General features: G+C 46.8%; 1 protein-coding gene across 1 annotated transcript; it reads left to right on the top strand.

The window, feature by feature from the left end:
• The first annotated feature begins 31 nt into the window (after positions 1-31).
• On the top strand, positions 32-20,965 carry ORC1 (origin recognition complex subunit 1). Its single transcript, XM_069737903.1, has 18 exons — positions 32-128; positions 1,431-1,533; positions 2,706-2,830; positions 3,031-3,209; positions 4,038-4,416; positions 4,561-4,807; positions 4,926-5,036; positions 9,334-9,429; positions 9,878-10,103; positions 10,249-10,346; positions 10,977-11,078; positions 11,332-11,503; positions 17,793-17,900; positions 18,152-18,301; positions 19,118-19,237; positions 19,846-20,012; positions 20,329-20,416; positions 20,667-20,965. Exons 2-18 carry the CDS (start codon positions 1,436-1,438, stop codon positions 20,859-20,861), a joined length of 2,661 nt encoding a protein of 886 aa, XP_069594004.1. The 5' UTR covers positions 32-128; positions 1,431-1,435; the 3' UTR covers positions 20,862-20,965.
• Positions 20,966-21,524: the final 559 nt, after the last annotated feature.

A 21,524-nucleotide genomic window follows, 5' to 3' on the forward strand; every position in this document is an offset into this window, starting at 1 on the left:
GCTAAAGTCACTTCCGGGTTGCATTATTGCTCCTCCCACCTGGTGACGTCGGTGGCGGGAAAGTTTCAGCTGAGTTTGTCTTGAGACGGGAGAGAGCGTTGTGCAGCGGAAGCTGAGCGCCGGGAGCGGTGAGTGCAGGGAGAGAACCAGAAGTCCCAGCAAGCCTCGCCTATTGATAATCCTTATCCTTCCGCAGCTTCTGACCGTAGACCTGCATTCAGCTTCACAATTGTTCCATCTCATTTATTTGCAATGGAGTGCAACCAGCTGAATTGACCTAAAAAGTGATTTTTTGTTTTCTATTTTTTTATTTTTACTATTTTTTTTTTTCTTTTTGTTTACTTTTTTGTACCTTAGTATCTTTATTCACCATAAGGGTTAAATAATTTTCTATTTTCATACACCGGACCATTATGAGTGCAGTGATGATAAATTATTATTATTTATTTATATAGCACCATTGATTCCATGGTGCTGTACACCATTTATTTTTTTTTTTATTTCTTATTTTTACATGGGGAAAAGCCGGGCGAGTGCCATTCTTATGGTTTTTATTTTTTAAAACTTTTTTCCATTTTATTTTTAGTCTGATCTATATATATACATATATATATATATCTACACGAGTATGTGTGTATATATAGTGTGTGTACACACACACACACACTATATATATATATATATATATATATATTTATACATATATAGCAGATAAGGAATTCTGGTCTCCTGTGTAGCTCTGCCTGTGTGTGCCACGGTGGTGGTAACAGGAGGGTGAAGGTGGCGGCTTCTGCAGTCTTCTGGCAGTCACAAGAACACATCGGTGCCCCCCGATTGTATAGATAAGACGCTGGGCAGTGATTGACACGTGGTATTCAAGGTGGTGAAGTGCCAGCAATCTGAGCGCAGCTCCTCTCGCTGCTGTTAGAGGCAGGTGCTGTGGGTATAAAACAGCCGGCACCTGAGTTCCCTCCATGACGAATATATACTATTTGAAGCTTGAAGGGGTTGTCCAGTAGGAATAAGTTAAAACCTATCCACGGGAGGTTATAACTTTTAGATCAGTGGGGGGTCCGACTGCTGGGGACCCCATTGAACTGCAATATGGACACTTAGAGTGAAGCGGAAGTGCGACTGTCCTCCATTTATGCCCCATAAGGAATGAATGGAGCAGCATTTCAGCAGGCGCAGTACAGCTCCTTTCCAAGTGCTCCGCTTTGACGATCTGTGGGGCTTCCACTCTTCGGACCCCCACAGATCAACAAGTTATCACATATCTTACTGATAGGTGATAACTTCCTCTTATTGGATCACCCCTTTATAGTTATATGCAGCAACGTTTGTCTTTTCTTACCTTACTGTTATTTTTCTTTTCTGTAAATAATTTACATCCTATTGCTTTTTTTTCCCCTCTATTTTGCGGCACGCAGAAATCATGACAAAGTATTACACCCGCGTGAATCGGCGACGTGTGTACTCCTGGGATGGGAGACCTGCCATGAAAGACAGAAAAGTTTTCCATCTTCAGTATAGGTGAGTGTTCTTGAATGTGTGACCGGGTCATTGCTGTGCTCGTCTGCCACTATCATCAGTCTACCCTCTAGAGCTTTTCCTGATCTGTCAAGAGTTTTAGCGATCAATCCGCACTCAGACTCCTTACGGATATGGTGATACGATTACGGCCGAGATCAGACATTCATCTATATGGCTTCCTTTTTTTTTTTTTTTTTTATTTACATAATAACAAAAATATTTTAATTGGCAGAATACGGTTTCTGTGTTAGTAATTACAGGGGAACCATGAAAAACTGATGCTGTGCAGAGGGTGCCCATAGGGCAGCTGCTTGTAGTTTTAATGGCGATTCTGATTTGAAAAGCTGATCAAAATAGTGCATGGTGCAAAGGTCCGCAGGTAAAAGCGTGCATCTGGACCAGCATTGGTCCATTTGGTACAAGGACATCATTCAGATAGTGATGAGCAACATGTTTGGATAAGATGTTATCTGAGCATGCTCAGGTGCTATCTGAGTGTCTTCGGCATGCTCGAAAAATATGTTCGAGTCCCGGCGGCTGTGTGTCACCCAGCTGTTCGACAGCCGTAACACATGCAGGGATTCCCTGTTTGTTAGGACTCAAACATATTTTTTGAGCAATCCAAAGACACTCGGTTAGCACACGAGCATGCCCCGGTAACACCTTACCTGAGCATGTTCACTCATCACTAAATTGATGCTTGTCTGAATGAATTCTAAGGCCAGGTTAAGACAAGCACATAAGTCGCTTTTAACTTAGAAAGCTCTGACTATTTTTCATCCACCTGGTGCTCTATATATCTATTTTTTGCATCCACATATCACCCGTATGTGCTCTCTTTGATTTTTTTTTTTTTTTTTTTATGCTCTTGAGTTTAATTTTCCAGTCTGATCAGGGATAAAAATATGACTACTGCACATTGCATCCTCCCCACACACAGGTACTCATTCCCCAATTTTTTTTTAAATGCTCCTGAATTAGTCCATTCACATATGATTACCCATGTACTATCTACTTTGAACAAGGTGTGAAAACCCCCCCCCAAAAAAAACCCTGTTTTTTGAATTTCCAACTGTTGTCATGTCCTAAACAAACAGCCTCACGTGCATTTCATTGACCTGTAAAATACAGTTGTACCAATGCACCCTAATGTGGATTTGTCTCTCTTTCAGTGCGCTTGTCATGAAGTCAAGTGACTCTGAAGAAGTCACAATAAATCCCGGAGACTTTGTTCTGATTGAAGGTGAAGTTGAAGATAGACCTTTTGTAGCAAGACTGAAAGAACTGTATGATGATGGTAAGAAGAGCAAAGTATCTATACAGAGGAGGTGGCGTCTCATCCAGCAGATATATGGGTGACAAATGTCCTGTGTTGGCGCCAGTGATGACTAGATGGATAGATATAATCTCCATCTTCTCAATCCTTCCAATAGAGATAAAGGCCGATTCTCCTAATTAATTATAGAATTAAACTGACCTCAGATTTTTTTTTTTCAGGTGCAAAAAAAGATGCAAGCAAGCATGCCATTGTTCAGTGGTTTCTGCGCTACGAAGAAGTCCCCTACAACAAACGGAAGTTGCTTGGTAGAGATCCACATCCCCTGGAGATCTTCTTGTATGATTTCAAGGACTGTGAAAATGACATTGATGCTGAGACAATTATTGGGACTGTTCAGGTAATCGCCTCTTACATGATGGCTTTTTAGCCATGCTTACAGCCCATTGTACACTGGCTGATTACTCAGTTTCCTAAGCAGCCGACTAAATGCTGTAAATTTCAGTGCGCCATTAGCAAATTGTCAGTTATATAGGAATCATGCTAAATGGCAAGAACGTTAAGAGTTACTGTCTGTGACTGTACTTTTACTGGAAATGTTAAATTCCATGAAAGCGGTACTGAAATGCCTCTCTTGAACAGAGAGGCCAGGCATGCGTCTCCACTCCATTTATTCTATAGTGGACTGCTGAAGATAGCAGCAGAGTTCAACACTTTTTTTTGTTTTCCCTTGCAGTGGAGACATGCACAACGAGAGATATTGGAGCCCAATTTTCAGAATCGGCGGAGATCACAGTGGTCAGAGCCACAATAATCCACAATTAATAGCTTGTCCGTTTGATAGGTGTGAACTATTGATCTCATTTTCCGCCACTGTGTATGGGAGCTGAACGATGCTGATGGTGTTACAACCTCACATATATGCAGATGTGTAGAGTTGCAATGTCATCAACACTGCTCCTCTCCAATGTGTAAGTTGGGGTCTCTGGAGTACCCCTGGTGATTGAATGGAGCGGTGGACAAGCATGCACCCAACTGCTCCAAGCACAGTTAGTGACGGCGCTGTACTTGATCGCTGCTACTACTCGCTGTAAAGAATGTGGGGGCTTTAGACTCCCGGTGGTTGTGGTGGTCCCCATCTTTCGCACATTGGATAAGCAATGTTGCTTGTGGGGGAAACCCTCTAATTATAAACCGCTTTATAGTAATGTAAAACGTTTTTCTTTAGATAACTCCGCTAACGCCTGAAGATCCTTTTCCTCAAGGAAAGAAGTCATCAGGGAATGCCCTGTATGTGAAGTTATCATGGGATGGAAAGACTTTCACACCATTATCCTCCAGCCTCTTTGAAAGGAAAGGCGAGAAGATTGTGCATAACGGACCCCTGTCTGAAAAAATGTTACCGAAGCCCCAATTCTACTCTCAGAAAGGAGATGCAGGTGAAAACAGACAGATCACACGTAGTGCCACCAGGGCACAAAAAAAGGAAGCCGAAATAGAGTCTCGACACTCGTCGTCAAAAAACTCACTTTCCAAAGAGAGAGGGGCACAGAGGATCCCCAATGGGACGGACACACCCGGTGCCAGGAAGAAGCTGCAACTGAACAGTAGGTATTTTGGGGGTCAGATTGACTCGTGCCTATTTGGTGGTTTTCGGTTTTGGCTTCCTCTGGTCAATAAAGTTCTAAAATATTATTGTAAAATGTAGATGATTAGGTTTCTCGGATTACAAGCTTGCTTTCTTTCCTTAGGCCCACCAAACTCTCAGTGCAGGCTAGCGATGGATTCTCTGGATGAATTTAAGGCTCTAGAACCAGCTGCTCCCAAACGTAGAGTCGCTTTCTCTGGACTCCAGGAATCCCCTCCAAAAAAGATGCTGAGTGATGAAGATTGGTCTTTGCGGGGCTTAAGTGAAACAAAGCACGGATCTAGACACAGCATTAAAGTGACCCCTGTGAAACCTTCACCATCCAATGAGCGAAAGTCAAGCAAATATCGGTAAGTCCCAACTTCCGAACAAAACTCTAAATGTGATTTTTCAACTTTAGATTAATTTCATTTCAAATCTTAAACCGGAATTTCCGTGATTTTTTTTTTCTTTTCTAATTTCTTGTAGAACCGAAGTAAACAACGGAAGAAAACTTTCAGAGAAGAGTGAAAAGGTGAAGCCTAAAACGCCGGAGAAAGCGAATATCACACCAAAGAAAGTTAGAAACTCTTCTAGAAGGTGATTGGATATTAATGTTATATTTACGCTGAGGATATATGGAGACAATACTGCTCTTCAGTTTATTTGGTGTCTTAGCTGAGGATATGTTACGCGAGATCGCAGTGTCGCATTACTACTTTATTGCATCTGAGCTCCTTTTTTTTGCTGCCATTGTTTCAGCACCTTATCCTATATTTTTTAAATATTTAAAAAAAAAATTGAAATAGTCTTTCTATTCTTATTATTGTCGGTCACTTCTCTTTCTATACCAGAATTATGTGGTTGTTTTGGTATTAATTTTGTTTCAGTATTATTGCATCTGATGGCTGCAGTGCTGCATTGCTACATTGCATCTGATGGCTGCAGGTGTTGCATTGCTACATTGCATCTGATGGCTGCAGGTGTTGCATTGCTACATTGCATCTGATGGCTGCAGTGCTGCATTGCTACATTGCATCTGATGGCTGCAGGTGTTGCATTGCTACATTGCATCTGATGGCTGCAGGTGTTGCATTGCTACATTGCATCTGATGGCTGCAGTGCTGCATTGCTACATTGCATCTGATGGCTGCAGTGCTGCATTGCTACATTGCATCTGATGGCTGCAGTGTCGCATTGCTGCATTGCATCGGATGACTTAAAACCTGCTGCAACACAATTGCAACAGTTCCCAGATGTGTTGAATTTTCGCTTGTCTCAGATTGCATGGGACTCACTTGCTTTAGGTGTCAATGCAAACTGCAAGCGACTTGTCTGCAATGTATCCGTTTTTGAAGTGGGTTTTTTTTTTTTGTTCTTTTACGTCTACATTGTGGCACTAAAATAGTCATAGAATACCAAGTTGCCCAAATGCTTTTGGTGATATGACTTGTCTCGCGACTCTCATTCATCTTCTGGCATCCAGCGCAGGACCCTCCGGTGATCGGTAACGGAAGCAATGATATCTCTGATCTTCTGTCACCGGACCACTGAGGTTATTAGAGAGGCGCATGATCAGAGGAACTTCTGATGACGTGCCCTTCTAGCCACCTAAGCGCTGCAACCAATCACAGGCATTAGCATGCCTGTAATCAGGGCCGTATTTAGAGTTTATGCTGCCCTAGGCACTTTCGTGCTGCCTCCCCCATTGGTGAGTATGACTTAGGCTCCTTTCACACTAGCGTCGGAATCTCCCCGTCGCAATGCGTCGGGGAGAGATTCCGACGCTAGCGTTTGCTGCATTGCACAATGGGTGCAGCGGATGCATTTTTCCGGCGCATCCGCTGCCCCATTGTAAGGTGCGGGGAGGTGGGGGCGGAGTTCCGGCCGCGCATACGCGGTCGGAAAAAGCGGTCCGTGAGGAGAAAAAAACGTTACATGTAGGGTTTTTTTTCTCCCGACGGCCCGCCAAAGCACAACGCATCCGTCGCAAGACGGATGCGAAGTGTGGCAATCCGTCGCAAATGCGTCGTCAATAGAAGTCTATGGGGAAAAAACGCATCCTGCAAGCACTTTTGCAGGATGCGTTTTTTCTGCAAAACGACGCATTGTGACGGATTTAAAAAAACGCTAGTGTGAAAGTACCCTAATGCAGACACTGTCGGCAGTGACTTAGGCTACTTTCACATCAGCAATTTTTGCCATTTGCGGCAGATCCGGCAGTTTTTCCTCATCTGCCGCGCAACGGATCACTTACGGCAACACTGCATTCGGCCTCATTCATTCCCTATGGGACTTGTGGACATGTGTGGCACTTGCGGTTTTGCCGCGATCCTGCAAATGCGGTACTTGCAGAAATGGAAAAAAATGCTGCTGGCGGTTTTTTTGTCTCACCACAAGTGCAAAACCGCAAGTGCTGCACATGTCCGCAAGTCCCATAGGGAATGAATGAGGCCAAATCTATGTATATGCCCATGTAGCTCTATATTTTTATTTTTTTTTCGTGCTGACAGTGGTCATTTAACTAGAGCTTCCGTCACGCAGCCGTAAATACTTGCAGCGCTGACCCCGTCACGTGATCGGGCATCAGTGCTGCGTTGCCATAACAACCTGAGGTATGCTCTAGACCTCTGTGGTTGTTGATGCCAGATTGCTATAAGTGCCACCGTGTGCAATGCTGTAATTCTACTACATAGGGGTGATCTATGCATCACCTCTATGTAGCAGAGCCGATCAGACTATGCCAGCTTCTAGCCTCCTATGGAGGCTACTGAAGCATGTCAAAAGTAAAAAAAAAAGTGTTTAAAAATAAAAAAAAAAATAAAAAAACATAAAAGTTTAAAATCACCCCCCTTTCATCCAAATCAAAATGAAAAATAAAAATCAAACCTACACATATTTGGTAACGCTGTGTTCAGAATTACCCGATCTATCAATAAAAAAGAAAAATGAATTAACCTGATCGCTAAACAGCATAGTGGAAAAAAAAAATCAAAACACCAGAATTACTTTTTATGGTTGCCGCGACATTGCATTAAAATGCAATAATGGGCGATAAAAAGATCGTATCTGCACAAAAGTGGTATCACTAAAAACGTCGGCTCGGCACGCAAAAAAATAAGCCCTAACCCAACCCGAGATCACGAAAAATGGAGACGCTACAGGTCTCAGAAAACGGCGCATTTTTTTTTATTTTTTTAACAAACTTTGTACGTTTTTTTTCACCACTTAGATAAAAGAGAACCTTGACATGTTTGGTGTCTATGAACTCGTAATGACCTGGAGAATCATAATGGCAGGTCAGGTTTAGCCTTTAGTGAACCTAGCAAAAAAGCCAAACAAAAAACAAGGGTGGGATTGCACTTCTTTTGCAATTTCACCACACATGGACTTTTTTTCCCCCCCGTTTTCGAGTACACAATATGGTAAAACCAATGGTGTCATTCAAATGTACAACTAGTTCTGCAAAAAAATAAGCCCTCACATGGCCATAGTGATGGAAAAATAAAAAAGTTATTGCTTTGGGAAGAAGGGGAGTGGAAAACGAAAAAAGCTGCAGTCATGAAGGGGTTAATATAATCAAACAAGTCCCATTGTATTGATAAAGGAGATTCTTAGACTTGTAGTTCCACTAACTGCTGAGCCCCGTCCTCTTTTAGAGGGGGGAAATGGGACACATCAGAGGTGGATAGCTGCACATAACTGTAAACCACCAGATGTAGCAGAGCTGAAGCGGTCATGTTGCCCTGTATGTGCTGGGTATTAGACCAGCAGCCCCCGGGGTTATGTCAGAACATCACAGGGAACATAATGGGACATTAGTACAAGACGTAATGTGAGCAGAGGCGTCTGATGCCCAATAAATGTCGTATATAAGAAACCACAATACGATTCCCCCAGATAACACACGACTCCCTCAGCTCTGCTACATCCACTGATGCCGCCGCTGTCCGGTCTCCTAGTAACAATTTTGCACAAGTCGACTCTTGACACCTGGAGATCAGTCACATTGTGCAGTAATTCTGTGTTACATTTAGTAAGAACATAGGCTTCTCACTAGATTTTTAATGCACAGAGCCGATTTGCACCATCCACTAAGTTGCGGCTCTGCAGTGTGTGCTGGGACCTGTAGTTCCACTCTAGCTGCACAGCTAGTAAGTAACCCCTACCCTGGGGCTGCATATCCCACCTGTAGCTTCTGAAACTCCCAGCACAAAGTCTGCCTCCCATTCTCCACGCAATAAGTAAAACAACTGCAGTCCGCCCTCCTTCCCCCACACCAGCTGCAGTGAGCGGAGTCACGGACTGAGGAGTCAGACCGGACACACAGCACTGACCTGCTGGAGGTCACTCAGCAGCGCAGGGAGCCTGGCTGCATCTGCATCGGAGAATAACTAGGAAGTTCGGAACCACAGGCAGGTCACATGACTCGTCCCTGCAACATCTCCGCTCTGAAGACTCAGACTGACCGTCCGACGCCAGACTAAGAACCCGCACTAAAAAAAAACAAAAAAAAAACAAAACACCTTGCTCGGGTGCCGCCCCCCCCAGCATGCCACCGCCCCAGGCACGTGCCCTCAAGTGCCTAATGGCAAATACGGCCCTGCCTGTAATAGAAGAACGGCGATGCCATAGTTTCCTTTGCCGGCGTAGACCACCGAAGCAACGCATGCTGGAACCATGGGGGTGACAACAGGTGGGTATGCCAGATTTTGACATTTGAAACCCTCTCGACTCTGAGCAATATCCGCATATAGTCTGGACTACGCCTTCAAAGTTGCGCCAGAAACATTTTCTAGTGAATTTCATACTTGAGTGACTTATCACTTATGTTCCAAATAAAGACATTTTACTTAAATCTTGTTTATATTCATAACCTTCTCTTCTTTTGTGTCAGGCCACCAGAAGAGCACAATGGTGGGGGGCCTGAAACTCCCCGATCACGCAGGAAGTCCGCACAGGCAACTGTTGGTTTAATCCGCAAACAGATTAGGTAAGTAATGCTGTAAAGTTTCAGAAGTGTCATCTTGGATTGAATCAGGGTTCCTTGATTGACATTCTTATTAAAGAAGGCATGTCAAACTCAAATATACACAGGGCCAAAATTAAAAGCTCAAAGTCGTGGCCAACCTTGATATTTATTTTAAAAAAATGTCAACAATTTGAGGAAGTTTTTCCTTATCTCCACATAAAACGAACTTTTTCATATGGAAACAAACTTAGATCGTAGACTAGAATATTGGAATATGTTATGTAAGAGCAGTAAAAAGCATATGGCCTAATTTAAAGTGAACCTGTCAGCTGGATTGTGCTGAGTATTGTATACTGGGCCCCCGCATAGCGCTCCGCGCAGTATACTGGGCCCCCGCATTAAAAAATAAACTGTCCATTCCTAAGTTCTATGGCAAAGAGCTTGTTAGATTTTGATCTCCCTGCCCCAGGATCATGTCCGAAGAAGATTTTGAGGATATTGAGGATCTGGATGAAGATACAGAGTTTGTACCAGAGAAAAAGTCTACAGTGTCGAGTAGCAGTGAAGATGAGGATGATGATGAAGAAGCAGAAATGGAAGATAAGAAGTCACCAAAGAGCGTTGCAAGGAAAAGATGGACCCCTAGGACGCCGACATCCTCTAGGAAATCCTCAGCTAGGACACCAAACAAAACGGTGAGCGGTATTGACTAGCGGAGACAGCTTTTCTGTTGATTGCTGTTCAGTTCTCTTACACCTCCCTCATATTGATGGATGTGAGAAGTAGAGCGCAGCTCCCTTTTGGGCCAATAATAATAGAGTTCTTGTTTAATTTTCCCAGCCGGGCTCTAAAGCCGCTCGTGTTGCGACACCCAAAATCCCAGAACGGAACCAGCCGGTACAGAAGCCGTCTAATGTGCTGGAGGAGGCTCGCATAAGGTGAGGAGCCCGGTACACGCTGACTGCCATGTCTTGGCTATTCAAAATGTTATGTCCAACTTTTATTTTGAGATGCACCCATAGCAATAAAATATACTGATCCTGGATTACAAAACGGGTAGGGTTACAACAAATCTGATTTTAACTACCTGGAGTGGTGACCATTTTTATTTCTTTTATATTGCTTTTTTCACCTTCCATTAGCAATGGCTTTTTTTTTTTTTTTTTATTTTCTCATCAATGTAACCGTATCGGGGCTTAATTTTTGTAGTTTTGAGATGACTCCTATAGGACGAGTTGTCATTTTGAATGACACCATTTATATCACCATATAATGTTCTGAAAAGTGGGTTAAGCAATTTCATCATTGTTTTTTTGTTTGTTTTATGTCTTAAAACATTAATTGCAAACCCAAAATAAGTGTTCATATTCTAAGAGCCATAAGTTTATTTTTCTTTGGGTGCATAGTTCCATGATTACTTAGATTTTGGGGTTTTTTTTGCTGGGGTTGAGCTGTAGTTTTTATTAGTACCATTTTGGCTTCCATGCAACTTTCCGATCTTTCTTTTAATTTGGACTCTTATGCGACAATGCCAATTTTTTAAAGATTTTGCCATTTACTTTTAACAGGCTTCATGTGTCTGCTGTGCCAGAGTCTCTGCCCTGCAGGGAGCAGGAGTACCAAGACGTATACAACTTTGTAGAAAGTAAATTGCTGGATGGGACCGGAGGGTAAGTTGATATCCACATATAGCGAATGCATATTGTTGGGTTCCCGGTGCTGCTGGTGTGAACTGTGTTCCTTTTCCAGCTTTGCTTCTGTGGCAGGGACTGAAGCTGTCCGGATCCAGCGATATGGACAGGTTCAGAGCCGTGCCTGCAAACGGCCTGCAGGTGCACGCTCTTTACCTATGAGACCAGCCACCACGGATGGACTGCAGCGGTGACTGATAACCTTTACAGTGCATTTTGTATACTTTTCTAGCTGCATGTACATATCTGGCGTACCGGGCACGGGGAAAACTGCAACCGTACATGAAGTGATCCGCAGTCTGCAGACCGCTGTTGAGGACGATGATTTGCCATCTTTCCAATTCATAGAAATCAATGGCATGAAGCTGACAGACCCTCATCAGGCCTATGTGCAAGTATTAAAGGTGGGAAAACCTGTAGCACTTCACAGCCCCATTTATAAAAATCTCAGTAATAATGTTGTGTAAAAGGCGGATAAAGATTAAACCATTGTACGTGCAACATATAATATGTACATGGATATGCTGTGACGTTCCTTTTTCTTTATCGCCTCTCATTGGGGGACACAGGAACCATGGGTGTATGCTGCTGCCACTAGGAGGCTGACACTATGCAAATAAAAAAGTTAGCTCCTCCTCTGCAGTGTACACCCCACCGACTGGCATTATACTCTTCAGTTTAGCTTAGTGTCAGTAGGAGGTGGACACGGGTCTTTCATTAGACCCTTATCTACCTCAATGTGCGTCGTTTCTTTACAGGTTTCCTTGCAGGGATACAGGGTGAGCAGTCACACCTGTAGTCCCACAATCGGACTATGAGTACGGTGTGTACTGCCACCCCGTATCCTCATAGATCCCTCACCAGGACCAAGATCCTAGCACACAAGCGTGCTCAGAAGTCCGGTCCTGGCTCCGTCCCCCACCCACTCGCCCACCAGAGCCTGTCGGTTGCGGAGACGAGGACGTCCATCAGCTCCCTGGACGTCTCATTTTTTCCAGGTTAGTACCGGCGTGGGATGTCTAAGGTGAGTATTTTTATCTTTTATTTTTTATTTTTTTCTTCGTCCCTGGATCCTCAAAAAGGGGTGCCTGTTAAGGGGTTCATTATGTGGGTCGCGTTTTCTTCCCAGCCGCTGTGCCTATTCGGCTGCGACCGCCCTCTCTCCTGTTCCGGCGCGGCTGCCTTTTCGGACTACCGCGCCGCTTCTTATCTGTCACTGCGCTGTGCTCTCAGCGGCCTCCTTAAAAGCGCGGCCGTGCCACACCGCTTCGGGCCCCTGCGGTTCCCTGCTTCTTCCCTGCTCCGGCGCTGTAAGCGTCCGTTCCTTTCCTCTGAGCACGGCGGCCTTGCCAGCCGCCGCATCGCTTCGGCCCCCTGCGCCTGCTCCTACAGCGGCCGTTCTTTTTCATCAGCGCGGGGGCTGTGCAGCCGCCGCATTTTTTTCCACCTCTGCAATCCGGCCACTGTAAGCGGCCGTTCCTTCTCCTTCAGCGTGGCGGCCTGCCAGGTTGCCACGCCGCTTGGACATACGGCCGCTGTTTGCAGCCGCTCACCTGCCGCATCGCTTCCTCCATGCGGCGCACTGTGCCTACGCCGCGGCCCTTCTCCGCCGGTCTCCTATTCCTAATTTAGGCCCCGGCTTCTGCCCGGGCCTACTTCCGGTGGCGGACTCCGCCCCCTTCCCTCTTTCATCGGGCGGGCTTTTCTCCCGCCCGACAATTACACTGAGGCACCGCCTCTTTTCCCTGCCCACCGGCGCCATCTTGGGACTCCCAAACGAGCCCTCTCCTCCACACAGGATACAGTAATGGGAGGAGAGCCCGTATTTAAGACAGTCGCAGATCGGTCCAATTTGCGCCAGGAGGCCATCCCACCATCCTGCCTAAGGGACCATTTCTCGCCAGAGGTCCATCAAGCCGGACAGCTTCACTCCGCATTCCGTCTGCCGTGAGTAGCTCTGCAATTGCAGACTGACACTCCCCTCTGCCCTCTGTCCCCTAACCCTCTGGCATTTTCTTCACGGACCTCTCTAAAATGTTTAACTCTAAAGGGGGCCGCTCTCATCCTCTTCTGCCTCTCTGCTCTGTCAGGCCCGCAGCAACCCGATTGTTCCCACCGCCCAGGATCCTCCGGCCGGTCCGCCCGAGAGTGATACGCCCATCCCAGGCTGGGTTTTTCTCTCTGTCTCAATCGGTGGCCGATCTAACGCGGGTGTCTCAAAATTTCTGTTATCCGTGCTGGACCGATTACCTCTGCAGCCCCCCACAGTGGCCAGCAGGTCGCAGGAGCCTCCGCCCGAGCCCTCCTTGATAAGCCGCAAAAGGTCCAGACAGGAACGTCAGAGTCCTCTTCTCGCTCCATCTCGCCACACGGTCCTCCTCTGCGGTCGGCGTCCTCCCGATCCTCCTCCCCTGAATCAGGCGAGGCGTTATCTGATGCGCCCTCGGAGGACATTTGGAGCTGGATTCTAACCAAATCGCCACCATGAGGGATATGGTCCAGAATCTCATTGGAGCTATAAACCAAACCTGTGGCATTATGGATCCCTCTACGGAACCCGCAGATCAGGCGGTTTCGTTTAGACGGGCTAAACCACCTTCTAAGTTTTTTCCCCAGGACTTACTGCCAATTGGACGGTCTCCCCCCTCGGTGGATCCCCGTTTCCAGGCTCTCCACCAACACGGTGCTTCCACTGTCCGGCGGAGCATCTCTGAAGGACTCTAACGATAGTTATAGAATCCTTTGCGTAATCAGCCTTTGAGGCAGCTGCAGTCGCTTCAAATGCCCAGTTTTCGATCCCACCTGGGTTTCGAAATCCCTTTCCAAATGGGCCAAAGAACTCCGTCGAGATATCCTGGACAGAGCGCCTCCTGTGCATCTGGCGGAGCTTGCCATCCAGATTTCCCACGCGAGTGAATACCTGGTCTCCGTCTCTCTGGATGCTGCGTCTTGTGCGGCTCAGGCATTCAGCAATGCCGTTACCATCCGCCGGACCGTTTGGCTCAAGGCCTGGCAGGCAGACTTGTGTTCCAAAAAAGTCCCTCGCCAGTCTCCCCTTTCAGGCCTCACGTCTCTTTGGTTCCAAGCTGGACCAAACCATTAAGGACGCCACCGGGGGCACAAGTTCTCCTCTCCACCAGGCTAATCCTCGTCGCCCTCCTCCTAGACGGCAATTTCGGTCCTTTCGGCCTCTTTCATCGCCTCACGGCACCAACCTCCTTTTCTTAGCAGCACCAGAGTCCACAGGCACGTCAAGAGATGAAAGCGGTGCCCTTTAGGCCCACTCCGTCCTGGCGTCCTTGCTACTCTCCGGTAGATCCTCCAGGCCAGGGCTGGAAGATCCACCTCAGCATGACTGACAAGACCCCAACCCACCTCCCAGGTTGGGTGGCCATCTTCTCTTCTTCAGGGACGTCTGCATTTCCGCGGTAGAAGTTGCATGGGTCAGGGCAGTTGTATCCTCGGGATACAAGATAGTGTTCGTTTTCACGACCCCGGGATCGTTTTCTTCGAATCCCGACCTCCCAGAGATCCCGCTCTAGATCCGGGTTTCTTCGCAACCATCGCTTCTCTTCTCAAAGCCGGGGAAATCGTTCCCGTCCCAGGAAAGAACGATTCACAGGTTTCTACTCGAACCTCTTTGTGGTACCAAAAAAAGACGGCAAAGTTCGCCCCATTCTGGACCTCAGATTACTGAACAGGACAGTTCGTCTGAGACACTTCGGGATGGAATCCCTTCGTTCCGTAATTGCTCCCATGGAGGCTCAAGAATTTCCGTGTTCCATAGATATTCAGGACGCCTACCTCCATGTCCCGATATTTCTCGGACGTCACCGATTCCTGCGCTTTGCGGTGCTCCCGGTACATTTTCAATTCGTCGCCCTGCCGTTCGGTCTCACAACCGCTCCAAGGGTATTCACGAAGATAAGGGCGGCGCTGTTGGCCATCTTGAGAGTCAGAGGCTTGGTCCTATTTCCATACCTCGACGACATCCTCATCAAGGCTCCGTCCTTTTTCTCAGGCTCACGAAAGTCTGTCCGTCGTTCTCGACACCCTAGCCGTTTCGGGTGGCTGGTCAACTGGAAGAAGTCCTGCCTTATTGCTTCTCAGTGCATCATCTTTATGGGCATGCTCTCCGACACTTGTCAGACCAACGTCTTCCTTCCCTAAGACCAGAGATCCTCTCTGTCGGGACATACTCTTGTTCCAGGGTCCTCGGCCTCCGTCCCTCCGACCGGCCATGAAGGTTCTGGGAGGATGGTAGCAACATGGGAAGCGATTCCCTTCGCCCAATTTCATTCGCGACCCCTTCAGCAAGCCATTCTGTCTCCGTGTGACAGGTCTGTCTTCTCCCTGGTTCGTCAGATCCGACTCTCTTCTCGGGTCAAACGGTCTCAACTGGTGGCTGAGGTCACTTCTCATCTCCCAGGGCAGGTCCTTCTTTCCAGTTCACTGGTAAGTGGTGACGACGGACGCCAGCCTCCTCGGCTGGGGTGCGGTTTTTCGCCACCTCACGGTTCAGGGCCGTTGGTCGGCGCAGGAGTCGTCTCTGCCGATCAATGTCCTCGAGATTCGAGCCATGTTTTCTGTCCCTCCGCCACTGGGAAAGGATTCTCAGGGGCCTGCCAATCCGGATCCAGACTGACAATGCCACGGCTGTGGCATATGTCAACCATCAGGGGGGACTCTCAGCTCCTTCGCCCTTGCCGAGGTATCCAAGATCTTACTTTAGGTAGAGACTACGGCTCAGGTGATATCCACGGTGCATATCCCCGGCGTGAACAATTGGGCCGCCGACTTCCTCAGCCGTAAGGGCCTCGCGGCAGGGGAATGATCCTTGCATCCGGAGGTCTTCCATCAAGATTTGTCTTCGATGGGGGACTCCGGACGTGGATCTGCAGTTCATCTCCAGGTCTCGCGATCCTCTTGCAGTGGGCGTCAATGCTCTGGCCATTCCTTGGTCACAGTTCATGCCACCCTACCTGTTCCCACCCCTTCCATTACTTCCAAACTGTTGAAAAAGATCAGAGCGGAAAAGGTGCCGGTCATTCTGATCGCCCCGGATTGGACCAGGAGAGCTTGGTTTTCGGAGCTCGTCAATCTTCTTGCGGACGCTCCCTGGCGCCTTCCAGACAGGCTCGATCTGCTGTCTCAGGGTCCGACCTGCCACCCGAATTGTCGGTCGTTCAGTTTAACGGCTTGGCTGTTGAGACCGCAGTTCTAAGAGCGTCCGGCCTTTCGGACCGGGTGATTCACACCGTGATTCAGGCTCTGAAGCCTTCATCTTCCAGGGTCTACTATCGTACCTGGAAGGCTTACTTTCGTTGGTGCTAGTCCAACTGCGTTTCACCTGTGTCCTTCTCCCTGCCTTCCTTTTTGGCCTTCCTTCAGGCAGGACTGGATTCGGGCCTGGCTGTTAGTTCCCTGAAGGGCCAGGTCTCTGCGCTTTCCATCCTCTCAGAAGACTTTAGCTTCTCGGCCACAGGTTAAGACCTTCCTTCAAGGAGTAGTCCACGCTGTCCCTCCGTACAGGGCCCCCGTGGATTCATGGGATTTAAGCCTGGTTCTGAACGTTCTGAGGGTTTCCCCCTTTAAGCCTCTCAAGGAGATTCCCCTGTCAGTTCTATCTTTGAGGGTGGCCTTTCTTGTGGCCATCTCCTTTATCTGCCGCTTTTCCGAGTTGGCGGCCCTGTCCTGCCGACCTCCGTACTTGGACATTCACCAGGACAAGGCGGTCCTCAGGTCTCCGCCTTCCTGCCTTCCTAAGGTGGTTTTTCACCTCAACGTGGACATAGTTCTACCTTCCTTTTGTCCAGCTCCGGCTCATCCCCTGGAGTGATCGTTGAACAGGCTGGTCCTCGTCAGGGCAGTGAGGATCTACCGGGATAGAACGTCCGTCCCTTTTCCGGAGGACGGATTCCTTTTTCGTCATTCCTGATGGCACGCGCAGAGGCCAGCCGACTTCTAAAGCGACTATTGCTCGCTGGACCAGAATGGCATTTCTGGAGGCTTACCGGGTCAAGAACAGAGTGCCCCCTCCTGGGATTAAGGCTCACTCTACCCGGGCAGTCGGCGCCTCCTGGGCGGTGCACCACAGAGCTTCCGCCCTACAGCTTTGCAAAGCGGCAACTTGGTCTTCCATCCACACGTTCGCCAAATTTTACAAGGTCCATACGCTTCGGCGGACGCCAGCCTAGGCAGAAGGATCTTGCAGGCGGCAGTGGTGAGTCCTCTGACCTGATGGAAGTCTGTTTTTCCCGCCCTAGGGACTGCTTTGGGACGTCCCATGGTTCCTGTGTCCCCCAATGAGAGGCGATAAAGAAAACAGGATTTTTGGTTGCTTACCGTAAAATCTGTTTCTTGAAGCCTCCATTGGGGGACACAGCTCCCTCCCAATGTTTTTATTATCTGTTCTATGACTGTTCTCACGTTTACAGTTCTCAAGTTTGTGGCTATGGTTTTCAACCTTGCTACTTATCTCCTACTGCTTTCTCACTAACTGAAGAGTATAATGCCAGTCGGTGGGGTGTACACTGCAGAGGAGGAGCTAACTTTTTTATTTGCATAGTGTCAGCCTCCTAGTGGCAGCAGCATACACCCATGGTTCCTGTGTCCCCCAATGGAGGCTTCAAGAAACAGATTTTACGGTAAGCAACCAAAAATCCTGTTTTGTTTTTTTTTGTATAATTTCAGCTTTTAACAGGACAGAAGGCGACCGCAGACCACGCGGCTGCACTCCTGGAGAAAAGATTCAGTACAGCCGCCTGCAATAGAGAGACCACAGTATTGCTGGTAGATGAGGTGAGGATATGTGTTTTATACACGGCCATAGTTATATATACACACAGTATGTTTCGGACTATAAGATGCACTCTTATGTGCATCTTATAGTCCGGATGTTATATATGTTTCCCCTTTTTAAGTTTTGTACAAATAAAATGTCGGTGTTAAATCTTTTAACTTTTTTTTTTTTTTCCAAGGCATTGACAGAAATAAACTTAATATGCCAAGGAACAGGTTGTATGCGTCTGACCTCTAATATTTCTCCCCAGTTGGACTTGCTTTGGACCAGGAAGCAAAACGTTATGTACAGTTTATTTGACTGGCCGACAAGAAAACGTGCAAAACTCATTGTCCTTGCAATTGCTAACACAATGGATCTGCCGGAAAGAATGATGATGAATCGGGTTGCCAGCAGACTGGTAGGAAATGTTACTTGTGTTTTCTTATAATGCTCTTCATAATGTCATGCATTCAGATTTTATTGTCCTGCAACAACGGTTAAATTCACAGCATATAAAGTGGCGCAGATTGTGTCTATATAAATGCATCTGTTTTCATAAAGGGTACAGATGGTGACTCCCTACGGAGGAAATATGAGTTCCAATTTTGGCATCGCATCAGCCGCTGCAGGGAAGATGTAATATTACATGGCAATAGTGATGAGGAAAGGCGTTATCTGAGCATGTTCGGGTGCTAGCCAAGTGTCTACAGCATGGTCGAATAATATGTTCGGACCCTGCGGCTGCTTGTCTCATGGCTGTTGACAGCCACAACATACGCAGGGATTGTCTAACAAACAGGAAATTCCTGCATATGTTGGGGCTGTCGAAAAGCCACGAGACATGCGGCCGCATGGACTCAAGCATATTATTTGCCAAAGAGACACGGTTAGAAGCCGAGCATGCTCAGATAACACCTTATTCGAGCACGCTTGCTCATCACTACACAACAGTCATTCAGATAAATGGCGATCCTGGTGTTAGAAGGGTGGTGAACATCATTCAGAATGAGAGCAGCTGCTGCAGAGATTCTCTCCATACACTGGGGGATTCAAATGATGAACCCCGTCAATGTGATACTCGTATGCCCTGATAGGACATATACAGAGGCTTTGTCATGATGCCCTAATAGTTTTCTTCTTTCATTGTATCTTTTGACTGTGCTCATTTGGGATATTTTGTATTTTTCTGGGGAAAAAAAATGAAATCTTATTAATATATAATGTTCATTTTTAGGGTCTTACCCGAATGTCTTTCCAGCCTTATACGCACAAACAGCTCCAGCAGATCATAACTTCAAGGCTAAATCACGTCAAGGCGTTTGAGGATGATGCCATCCAACTAGTGTCAAGAAAGGTTTGTGCCCTACAGTACCTTCGGGTACAGTTCATTTACTTTCTGAAGCCTTTTCTGTTCATTTATGGAGTAAACTTGGAAATAAATTCCTCAATAAACGATAATGTAAGAAATATTTGATTATAAAGCGGTGATGCTTTATCACTAGGGTAATTGGGGGTTCGCCCTCGGTGATTCCCACCTATCTTGATTTAGTGGAGTGGACCCTTTGTTCTTTCCCCGGTCGTTCATTCAAGTGAGCAGAGTTGTTCTGCCTTTCTTTGGCGCAGCCTTGTGCAGGAAAATGTTGCTAAGTAGCACTGCATCCCCCTTCATTCTCTTGACTAGCGGGGGCCCTAAATGTGATGCCATGTACTAGCAATATGCTTTCTCTTTGCTCTTATACACGTGTGTGCATGACGAGGAGTACGGTATCTTTGGTTGCGACACGGGTCGCTCGGCCAAGGATTGGCTTGTGCCGCCGTTACATCACCGCATAATGCCGGCTGAACAGAGCCACGTTGTGTTGTAACATGCCCCTTGGAAAAAGTCATGACGTCACATTCGCAGGGACGCGATGCGGCTACTTAGCGATTACAGCAACTACATGTAACCTCATTATTCCTCAGGTGGCTGCCCTGTCTGGCGATGCTCGCCGATGTCTGGACATCTGTCGTAGAGCAACAGAGATCTGCGAGTTCTCGAGCAAGAAGGGTGAATTGTCACTGGTGAAGATGCTTCACGTCATAGAGGCCCTGGATGAGATGTTCTCCTCTCCCTACGTCATGGCCATTAGGTAGGATCGCGTCCAGTGGTGGAAAAATCTCAAAGCCTTAAATTTCTCTTTATTGCGTAAATGTATGATCGCTGAAGATCCGACCAATCCTAAGAAGAGGTCCCAAAGTTTACTGTGTGACTGTAGCATTAGTGAGCACCACTAGAGGACTTGAGTCCCCCATTGATCGGTGGGATTCTCAGTAGCCGGACCCCCAGCGATAATAGTTATCCTCTATCCTCCAGATGGCTGATGTGTTAATTATATGACAACCCCTTCTTTAAAGTTGTCAGAGCAGAAGATGCAACAGTAACCCGGTCTGCATGTCTCTCTGCAGGAGCGCCTCTGTGCAGGAGCAGGCATTCTTAAAAGCGGTGATTGCAGAATTTAGAAGATCTGGCCTTGAAGAATCTACTTTGCAACAGGTGATTTTATATATGGACTTTATATTTTGTAAAAACATCCAGCCATTCGTCAGTGTTTGCTTCTGAGCTGAGCAGGGTCATCTGTCCATGTCCACTGCACACAGGGGGCTTGTAGCGAAACTGTGGAATGATATTTACAAAATTTAAAGGGATAATTTACTTTTCTCTATTGCTTCATTGGGGACACAGGAAAAGAGAGGCGTATGCCATTGCTACGAGGAGTAGGCGCTTACTCTGGTGTTTTTTGCAGGTATATCATCAGTACGCCGCATTATGCAGGATAGAAGGAATTACGCCTCCTTCCATGTCTGAGACCATGGCCGTCTGTTTAAGACTTGGAGCCTCTCGTCTTCTTTTGGTGGAATCCAGCCGGAATGACCTGTACCTACGAGTGCGGATGAATGTGAGCCAGGATGATATCATGTACGCCCTCCGGGAGGAGTGAGCAGTATTCTTACCATGCTGATTAGTAATGTATATATTTTAAGTCTGTGACCTATATTTAACCCAGTTTATGGTTATTTATAATAAAGCTTTATATGTGTTTTATTTTTGTTGTTTATTTTTCTTCATTTCTTAAGAAACAAACGTTTTATCTGAAAGTATGTGAACTCTTATTTCCCATTAACTAGATATAAAAAAAAATGTAAAAAAAAAACTCCCACAGAACTCCACTCGCTCCCTCACATTTATCAACTGACTGATGAAGGTCTGGATGTAGGACCGAAACGTTTGTTATTTTGTGGACACCATTAAATCATCTGTCTTCTGTTGAGTGCTGAGTTTTTGCTATATACTGCGGTGTGGGAACCTACTTTGGCACCTTTTTATGGCTGTGCACACGTCTACTTTTTCATCTTTATAGGCTGACACCTGGCTTTTCTGTTCTGTGCGAGTTCTTGGGGAGAAGCCGCCCAGTGCAAACTTCTCCCAAAGTCCAGTGAATGGCCTTGAGGGAGATATACAAGAGCTATGGAAGTGACAAATTCCTGCAGCATGATGTGGTGCTTTTTCAGGTGGAATCCAAGATCAGTGGTGTCTGTTATCTACACGCTCTGCTGCACACGCACTAACTATACGCACACGCTCTGCACACGCACTAACTATA

Source organism: Ranitomeya imitator, chromosome 8, assembly GCF_032444005.1.
Source record: "Ranitomeya imitator isolate aRanImi1 chromosome 8, aRanImi1.pri, whole genome shotgun sequence".
Lineage (NCBI taxonomy): Eukaryota > Metazoa > Chordata > Amphibia > Anura > Dendrobatidae > Ranitomeya > Ranitomeya imitator.

Bases quoted from the DNA above. Each gene is read 5' to 3' on its own strand.
- ORC1 (XM_069737903.1), top strand. From the start codon at position 1,436: ATGACAAAGTATTACACCCGCGTGAATCGGCGACGTGTGTACTCCTGG. The intron at 10,347-10,976 runs GTGAGGAGCCCG...TACTTTTAACAG, and splicing joins CTGGAGGAGGCTCGCATAAG to GCTTCATGTGTCTGCTGTGC. The intron at 20,417-20,666 runs GTGATTTTATAT...TGTTTTTTGCAG, and splicing joins AAGAATCTACTTTGCAACAG to GTATATCATCAGTACGCCGC.